This window comes from Gnatocerus cornutus, chromosome 4, assembly GCF_029298725.1.
Source record: "Gnatocerus cornutus isolate USDA-ARS CGAHR chromosome 4, icGnaCorn1.1, whole genome shotgun sequence".
Taxonomy (NCBI): domain Eukaryota; kingdom Metazoa; phylum Arthropoda; class Insecta; order Coleoptera; family Tenebrionidae; genus Gnatocerus; species Gnatocerus cornutus.
This window is the reverse complement of record NC_142236.1, coordinates 9,106,273-9,115,932: the sequence shown is the minus strand read 5'-3', so window position 1 is coordinate 9,115,932 and position 9,660 is coordinate 9,106,273. Positions and strand designations below refer to the sequence as shown.

The following is a 9,660-nucleotide window of genomic DNA, read 5'->3' as shown; positions in this document are numbered from 1 at the left end:
CGATCAACATTAGTAGATGTCATATTTTTAGCGCAAATTTTGAATTCGATAAGAGGTGTGTGAGTGGGTGGTGCGTGCAAATATAAATCCAATTGAACTTCCGTAATTTACAAGTATTCAAAATGAATACGCAAACAAGAGAAGAAGTCAAATCAATTATTAGAAACCGATGGCCTAATCTTAAATTTGTAAGTTTATGATCTTTATATAATATATTTATGTTTTATTTTAACCTATCTTTATCAGTTTGTCTTGGTGTCTCTTGAAAAACTCCCTGAAGATGCTGAAATTCTCAATATATCAGGGTGTGAACTAGGCAGTGTAGGTTGTATAAACAATACATGGGGCCTACATATTTACCATAAGGTGAGTTCCTTTTTTCATATATTTTCAATTCAAGGAATTTATTTTTGAATATCTTCACAGTATCCTGAGACAATTCGAAGGCGTGGAAGACCACGGAAAAGGAAGCCTTCTTTTCAATTTATTGCTTTGTAAATATATTATATACAAATAAAATTAAATAAAAGTATAAAGTTTTATTTATTATTCAAAATAAAGGGCGTGCAATATAAGCAATAAAGAATTACTTAACTAATTACATATATGAAAAGCGTGTTTGGCGTTTTTTGGTAAGGAGCTTATATTTTTTCTTATTATAGTCATCGTCGTCGTCGTCCTCATCGTTGCAGTGATCTGTGAGAAAAATATTATCAATATTTCATAAGAATGATCAACAATGTGATGATTAGAATAAATTGAATAATGATCCCCACGAAAGTGAATTAATTTTATTCAAACTAATAAATCGTTTATTGTCAAAAGGTGATAAAGCTTTTATTAATTTTAAATGTGCAAAGTGATGTATTTGAATTAAATGTATTCTGTCGTACCCATTTTTAAAGCTGAAATAAACAATAAAGCAATAAATAGCCTGTTCAGAATACGATTTTTCACAATACCAACATTTCATAATTTGAATTTAAATTCGAATTTAACGAATAAATTGTGTTAAATTAATCTTTATGCGGTAAATGATGTTAATATAGATGTTAGTGTTAAAATCAAGACATTGATATTATTACCTCTATTTTTGTGCTTCAACTTCCTCGACTGTGGCATGTATGAATTTGATCCTGCTGATATTTTAACGAATTTGTCGATTGAGAGAGTTAGAAATAAAATTGAATCAAGTTGCCATCCACTTCCAGACGATTCAAAATTACATGTCTGCGAATGAAAAAATCGGGTTCGAAAGACCTCAATTTACCCTCAGAAAGGTAAAAGATACTTCGGGAATGCTTTTCCAACAAAAATCTTTACAAAATCACAATGCCAGTTGGCTATAACAGATGTCAGATTAATTACGACGTAATTTAAAATTTGTTTAAGAAACAACAAAAAGGGGGCCAGAGGGTTAAAGGAGCTCTATGATTTGAATTCCAAGGTACAGAGTAGTTGTAGTAATTTAAATATTATTTTTAAAGTGCAATCAACCAAGTTAGTGACTTTCGAATCAATTCTTAAGGTTGATATTGAAGCCGCAAGTGGTTTTCCTGCAGATACGAAAGCATATTGCATTCACCGCAAACGTTGATATTTCTAATTTTATCATTTTAATTATGAATTTGTATTAATTAAGCTTGTAGAAGGTGACAAAAATGTTCGAAACACAAATTTTATTTCTTATAAATTTTATTATTACATATCCAATTATATAAATAATGTGCATTATTGGCGCTACAAATACATAGTTTTTTATTTCCTGAAGCATATTCATGATACATGCAGAACGGAATGGCCTTTGGAAATTTCTCGATGCATTGAATTGTGGTGTTGACGTCTTTTTCTATATTAATAATTTCAGGAGACCATGTAATGGTGTCGGTGTGATATTTGAAGTAGTCTTTTAAGAAAATTACATTCATTCTTCCTTTAACGTAGATCACATCGACCCGCTCACCATGTTCGGAATCGAAATGATATCCTAAAATGTTGTCGATTTCTTGGTATGGAATTATTCCTGAAGTGTATCGTATCATGTGATGCGATTTTTCTAAATAGTTGACTTGTCGACGCGATTCTGGATCAAGTGATTGGTACGGTGTTGGAGACTTGAAAAAGTAATGGCTGATCTGTTTTCCGTCGAACAGTGTAAGCTCTTTCGGAATAAATTCAGGAATACAAAATCCTTGGATGTCACACACGATAATCTTCATTATTAATTATTTCGTAGAGAGCTGAGGAAATCACCAACACATCTATATTATCAGCTAGCTAGCTAGCTAACAACTAACTTCTTTTTCTTCTAGATGACAAATAAAGTACCTATTGATAATGATTATGATTGGTCTAAATTTATTCCTACTACATACCAAATAAGATCTAATTTAATCACCATCATTCTTACGGGGGTCGTCGCAGTAAATTGATGGTCTTCTTTTTCTTTTTACATTTTTTGCATTTGGTTTTAAATCTCCATTTGATGGGGGGAATAATCACTTTTAGTTTATTATACAAAAGATGTATTTTCTTTATTTCACTCATTACACTATAAAATGAAATTTTTTTATCGATGTATCTGTTGCACGTAAGAATAAGATCGATATAAAATTTATAGATGACACTTTTCTCGATGTTGGTGTTGATGGTGATGTTGTTGTTGTTGTTGTTGTTGTTGTTGATGATGATGTTATCATTATTTTTTTGAAGAAAATCGGAAAACGAACAATACGCATCATTCTCAATGTTACTTATTGAAATTTTGATTGCATCTTCACAACAAAATTGATCCATTTTCAGAAACACTCTTCGACACTTTATTCATTCTATACGTAGAAACACTGACTGATTTTTGTCTTAATATGATCTTTCATATAGTTTCTACTTTCGACAATGCTCTATCTCTTTTTCGCATACGTAATGAGACTGATCCAAAATTTATGATGAAAAATAGTGTGACAGCTCATATATTTAAGAGTTGCAACCTTTGAAATAAGATCAAGATTTTTTTGTACCAAAATTTTTATTCAAATACATATTGTATAATATTTATTGTCATCAAAAATGGTAAAAATAATAATCTTTATATGAAAACTGATAGTAAAAAAGAGAGAGAAATGTTATATAAATGATCTTCCATAAATCAAATTAAATCAAATTATTTGTGTGTGTGTTGCTATGAACAATAACAGTAGTGATACTAGCAGTAGTAGCAATAACGGTAGCAGCAGCAGTAATCGTTGTAGTGAAGTGATTAGACAGAAAAAGTTATTACAAGAAATTTTGTATTTTGAAGAAACCAAAATTTATCTACTGGATAAAATTAAATTTCAATTGATTAATTTATCTTCGATTGATTTATTTCAAATTTACAACCAGTTACCAGCAATTTTTAAAGAAGATTCCGATATCAAAAATCATTTACCCTGTTTGGAACATTACTATTGTGACAACGACTACAACGAGAACGTCGATGTAATTGACGGACCACCACCCTCTTTAGAAAATTGCCCCAGGTGTATTGACATCAAACGAAACCATCATCATCATCATCATCATCATCATCATCATCAACAACAACATCATAAAACACAATAAGAAGATGATGAATATATATGTATTATTTGTTGTATTAATTAACAACATTCTACATGTACAACGTACTTCGGATATAATTGAATGTTATATCTCCATTAGTGATAATTTTAACGATACATGGCCTGATAATTGGATGATGATGAAAAATATGGGGCGAGATTTTCTACTTTCAATTTTTCAAGATGAAGAAAATAATTTCGATTACGATTCATCGATATCGGCAACCGAGACGACGACGACGATGCCACCAACAATAACGAGTATGATGACATCATCAAATCGAACAATATTTTATAAATTAAGATTTGTTTTTCAAAATCGATCTTATTTCGATTCTGATTGGATTAAATTATCAAATTCGTTATTTATTCCACCAACACAATTATCACAGTCAGCGGAAGTACCAATAACTACGTCTTCATTTTCAATAATAAAACCATCAAAACCGTCACTGAATTTTTCATCTGTATGGAATAATGTTGTAAATAATATTTTTAGTGAGTTTGATGAAAAAGTAAAATTAGCAAAATGCAAACATTACAATGATTTCTTGTTAGTTATATCGATTATTGAAATGTCTCTAATCGTACTACTTTCAGGCTTACTTACATTTACATACAATAAATTAAATAGAAATCAAATTGTACAATATGAATTGTAGTAATACATAGGTGCCTACAGCTTCTGTTGTAATGATAAATATGTTTGTACTATGTAATTATAAATACATATGTATTTGATTTCAATATAGATATATAAAGACGTAACTACAATTTTTTTCTTAGTTAAACACTTCATCTTTACGAATAAATAATGATGAAGACGACTTTGTTATTAGTTTTGTGGTTATGTTTAAATCGCATGATAATTTATGGGAATTATCTCAACAGTAATAGTGAAGATGAAAAGAAAAGTGTAGTTTATTATTTGTATAAATATGGGTATCTTTTCGGTGATAGTACTGACGAATCATCATCATCATTATCATCATCAGATTCCTTATCATTATTAGAAAATAATAACGAAAAAATAAGATCTGCTTTATTTGAATTTCAAGAATTCTACAGCTTAAATTCGACTGGAGAGATTGATAACGAAACATTAAAATTTATCGAACGTCCTCGTTGTGGTATACCGGATACCTTATCGGATTTTAATGTAAAGAAAGATAAAATATGGCATCACATGAACCTCACGTGGCGTGCATATATGAGAGATGAAAAAATTAAAAACATTATTCGTGAAGCATTTCAAATTTGGGAGCAAAATACCAATTTTAAGTTTATCGAAGAGAATTTCAGCAGATTTCCAAATATTTTTATTACATTCGGCAACGGTGTGCATTCTTATTTCATACATCGAAGACCCTGCTCTAGTAAATTAGATGGAGAAGGAGGAGTTTTAGCACATGCTGATTATCCTAATCATTCAAATGTATCGGAAGTGCATATTGATTCAGCGGAAAGATGGAATTTTTACGATAACCCAAACGAAAATGATTTAGATTTTTTGTCTGTTATTCTTCACGAAATCGGACATACATTAGGATTACAACATTCATATATAAATTCATCTATTATGTATGCTTATTATCAACATGGTAAAAAATCTTTAGATACTGATGATATACGAGCAATTGAAAATTTATATGGAACATATTTGCCTACTACCAAAAGCATTAACCAGAAGAATGAAAATACTTTTCCAACTACTGCTACAACAACAACCACAACTACTACTACTACTACAGCTACCACTAGTATCAGCTCATCTTCATCGAGTTCAGCACAAAATGAAACATATCCGGATTTGTGTAAATTAAATAAAAAGTCAGTACGTTTTTAATTGTAAAAAACCATTTTTATATTTTTTACAAAAAATGGGTATGGTTAATCGAAATTGGAAAAAATTCATATACGAAACCAATGTTAATTACTGATTGGTTGAAATTTCTTCCATTGGATTTTAAGGAAATTTCTGTAATATTTCAATTGCCTTCAAATAATGAAGAAAAAGTAATGATTATTGTAAAAAATCAAATTTATATCGTAAAATTACCTCAATTAACATTATCAAGTAAAAATAATAACCCGATAACTGTAGAAAAAATGTTTAACATTTCATCACCAATTCGTTCAGCATTAATGACTTATTCTGGTGATGTGATATTATTTCTGGATCATAATAAATTTGTAAACATTAATCCGTGTTCTAATAAAATAAATAGTGTCGGCTTGATATCGGAACGATTTCCAGGCGTTCCTGCACATAAATTATTAGGTGCAATACGATATGTTAACGGAAAAATGTACTTTTTTAATAAAATGAATTTCTTTGAGTTCGATGAATTTTTAAATGCGGTCACACGATCCGCTATCAAAGATTTGTCGATATTCGGAATAAATTGCCCCAATGAAAACATTTTGATTCAAATTAAGAATTTACTATCTCGGCTTGTAACATTCGAAAATAAAGAAGAAGAAGGAGAAGAAATAGAAGATGATAATGAGTAAATTAAAAATTTTAATTATACTTTATTATATTTTTTATAAGTTTTATAAATAAAATGCTAATAAAACTACCGTTTTTTATCAAATTAGTTTAAAGGATTTTGTAAAAATACGAAGTTGTGGTAAAAGTGGTTTCCGTGTTTTATAAAAAACATTCTGTTAGTGGTAATGTTTCCGTCTTATCTGTAGAAAATATTACATCACCAACTCGATCAGTGTTAACGGTTTTTAATAATATGAATTTAATTGGGTTCACCCGATCGAATATTAAAGATTTGTCGATATTCGAAATAAATTGTTCTAATGAAAAACAATTTGATTTAAATTATCCCAATTTGTCAGAATGATGAGTAAATCAGATTTTAACTTTATTACTGATTAATGAAATATTAAGGAAAACTACAGCTTTTTATCAAATTAGTTCATTGGTTAGGTTTTCCGTTCAATTACGTAATTTATGGTAATCGTGGTTTCCCAGATTTATTAAAAAACGTTCCCTCAGTGGTAAAGTTCCGTGTTTTATATTCTTATCCTTATTCTTATATGTCGAATCAATTGCAATAAGTCGTGCTGTCGTTTGCTAATCAATCAATCAATTACAGTAAAAATGAGTGGTTCAGCTCCAAAATCGTTGCAAAACTTAACGTTTATTCAAATAATAAAATCTTTTCCATTTGGAAATAGCATTGTTAATTTATACAATATTTTACCGACAATTTTATGGTACGATTTTCTCAAATTTTATTGGACTGAAAGACTTGAGAATGATATTATAATCTCCGTTGAAAATGCTGAAAGTGGTACCGAATTTTCTAATTGTCAATGTGAAAATTGTCTTAATCAAAATTATACGTGGGGTGAAAGAGTGAAGTGTGAAAACTTTATGAAACTACTGATATACCAAAACCCTTATTATAATGAATACGGACTACATATTCGAAATATTCAAAGATACAAGTACATTTGCATAAATTTCGATTTTTATGATGTTACGTTTGGTGATGATGAATACCTCTGTATGTTTGGAGTATGTTTTAAATGTGTGGACCACATAATTTCATTAAACGTTACATCTTATTCAGATTTTAGTATTAAACTAAAAAAAGTTGTTTTACATTATGTCATAAAATCTACTAAATTGTACCAATACGTAGGTGATTCTGGGTCTTGGTGTGGATGGTGCATCAACAAACCATTATTTTCAATACAGTCATTTAAAAGGTGTTGTATTAAATTACATTCGAAAAAATATACATTAGCAAGTACTGTACATATTTCATCGTCTTCTTCCTCTTCTTCGGTGGTTTCTACCGATGATGAAATATTTTAATTTTAGAACCAATCAAATTTACGCTTTTGCTTATCATTTTTGTGTGACGTAATAAATTATTTCATACAAGGAGATCTATTATTCATTTCAATTTCAGACACTTCATTCTAGTTTTACTGTCCGCGTGCATTACTTAAATCATTAAAATGAACTCCAATCATCATAATACTCTTCAGTCATTAAATGACACCGCTTCATGCACATTGCCCAATCGTGTTCGGGCAAATGAAGACTTAGTAGTTGATCATTCGTATAAAATTATTAATATAAAGTGTATTAAAACAAAATTTGGAAATTCGGTTGTTTGTTCTGTTGATGGAAAAGGTGATCTCTTTTTACCCAAACGTTTGGCGCAAAACTTTTTGGATAATTCCGAGCTTCGAAATTATTTGTTGAGCGGTAAAGGATCAAGTATCATCTTCAGAGGGCAGAAAGACGTTGGTAAGGCAGAAAAGGCCAACGTTTTTGAATTTGAGAAACATGAATAAATCAACGAAACTATCATCATCGTCGTCGTCATCGTCATCATCAGCATCTTCATCAACATCATCTACTAGCATGGATGAACAAATCAAGAACATAGAAAACATGTTGAACAATATTTCTTTGGATACGAAAGAAAATGTGACCGAAATCAATGAAGAAATTGCAAAGTCAACAAAAGAATGTAAAAACCTATTGTTGAGTTCATCAAAATCTGTCTGGGAAAAACGCAAAAATCAAACAAAATTTATTCAACTCCAATGTTTAAAACATTTACTAGACGAAAAACTACAAGCATTTTCCCATCATCATCATCATCAACCTCAAGGAAGTGGACTGCAGCAGCACCAGCACCAGCAATCAACATCATCATTAACATCAGCTCCACTACGAAGGTTATCTCTAATCAAAGTAAGTATTTATTTTAACTAAATTTTGGTAATAATTTCTTCTTTACGGCCATTATTGGCGTTCAAATCGCGCGTTGAAACCTACATTCTCTACATCCATAACCATGTGGAACTTTTCGAGTTGTTGGTTGATTCGATGAATATGATTAAAGATTTGTTACATAAAAAAATTAATCAATTGGGTGCTCTCAAATTTAATTTGGAATTATGTAGCAAATATGTGTTAAGGCTGGCGGATGATGATGATAAAGTCAACGGAGAAAATAAATACTTTACTACTGAAAATAAAATATTTTTGAAAACAACAACGAATGAGAAACTACACGATATTTTGACGCTTTTATTTCGAAATCTCATTGCCCAAGTAAGTACTTACATGTCTTATTATTATTAGTATTAATTTAATTTTTCATTCGCAGACATGTAATTTTGAATCGTCTGGAAGTGGATGGCAACTTGATTCAATTTTATTTCTAACTCTCTCAATCGACAAATTCGTTAAAATATCAGCAGGATCAAATTCATACATGCCACAGTCGAGGAAGTTGAAGCACAAAAATAGAGGTAATAATATCAATGTCTTGATTTTAACATTAACATCTATATTAACATCATTTACCGCATAAAGATTGATTTAACACAATTTATTCGTTAGATTCGAATTTAAATTCAAGTTATGAAATGTAGGTATTGTGAAAAATCGTATTCTGAACAGGCTATTTATGGCTTTATTGTTTATTTCAGCTTTAAAAATGGGTACGACAGAATACATTTAATTCAAATACATCACTTTGCACATTTAAAATTAATAAAAGCTTTATCACCTTTGGACAATAAACGATTTATTAGTTTGAATAAAATTAATTCACTTTCGTGGGGATCATTATTCAATTTATTCTAATCATCACATTGATGATCATTCTTATGAAATATTGATAATATTTTTCTCACAGATCACTGCAACGATGAGGACGACGACGACGATGACTATAATAAGAAAAAATATAAGCTCCTTACCAAAAAACGCCAAACACGCTTTTCATATATGTAATTAGTTAAGTAATTCTTTATTGCATATATTGCACGCCCTTTATTTTGAATAATAAATAAAACTTTATACTTTTATTTAATTTTATTTGTATATAATATATTTACAAAGCAATAAATTGAAAAGAAGGCTTCCTTTTCCGTGGTCTTCCACGCCTTCGAATTGTCTCAGGATACTGTGAAGATATTCAAGAAAAATAAATTCCTTGAATTGAAAATATATGAAAAAAGCAACTCACCTTATGGTAAATATGTAGGCCCCATGTATTGTTTATACAAC

At 29.8% G+C, this 9,660-nt stretch overlaps 1 protein-coding gene and 1 long non-coding RNA gene across 2 annotated transcripts; one reads left to right on the top strand and one right to left on the bottom strand.

The window, feature by feature from the left end:
- Positions 1-524: 524 nt before the first annotated feature.
- Positions 525-1,206, bottom strand: LOC148176356 (uncharacterized). The gene is made up of 2 exons (XR_015770075.1): positions 1,086-1,206; positions 525-696 (listed from the first exon to the last, which is right to left on the bottom strand). It is a non-coding gene; the product is annotated as an uncharacterized LOC148176356 (long non-coding RNA).
- A 7,269-nt stretch (positions 1,207-8,475) lies between these two features.
- LOC148176355 (uncharacterized) lies at positions 8,476-9,384 on the top strand. Its single transcript, XM_088035058.1, has 3 exons — positions 8,476-8,697; positions 8,753-8,897; positions 9,287-9,384. The coding sequence occupies exons 1-3, from the start codon at positions 8,476-8,478 to the stop codon at positions 9,382-9,384; spliced, it is 465 nt and encodes a 154-aa protein (XP_087891184.1).
- Positions 9,385-9,660: the final 276 nt, after the last annotated feature.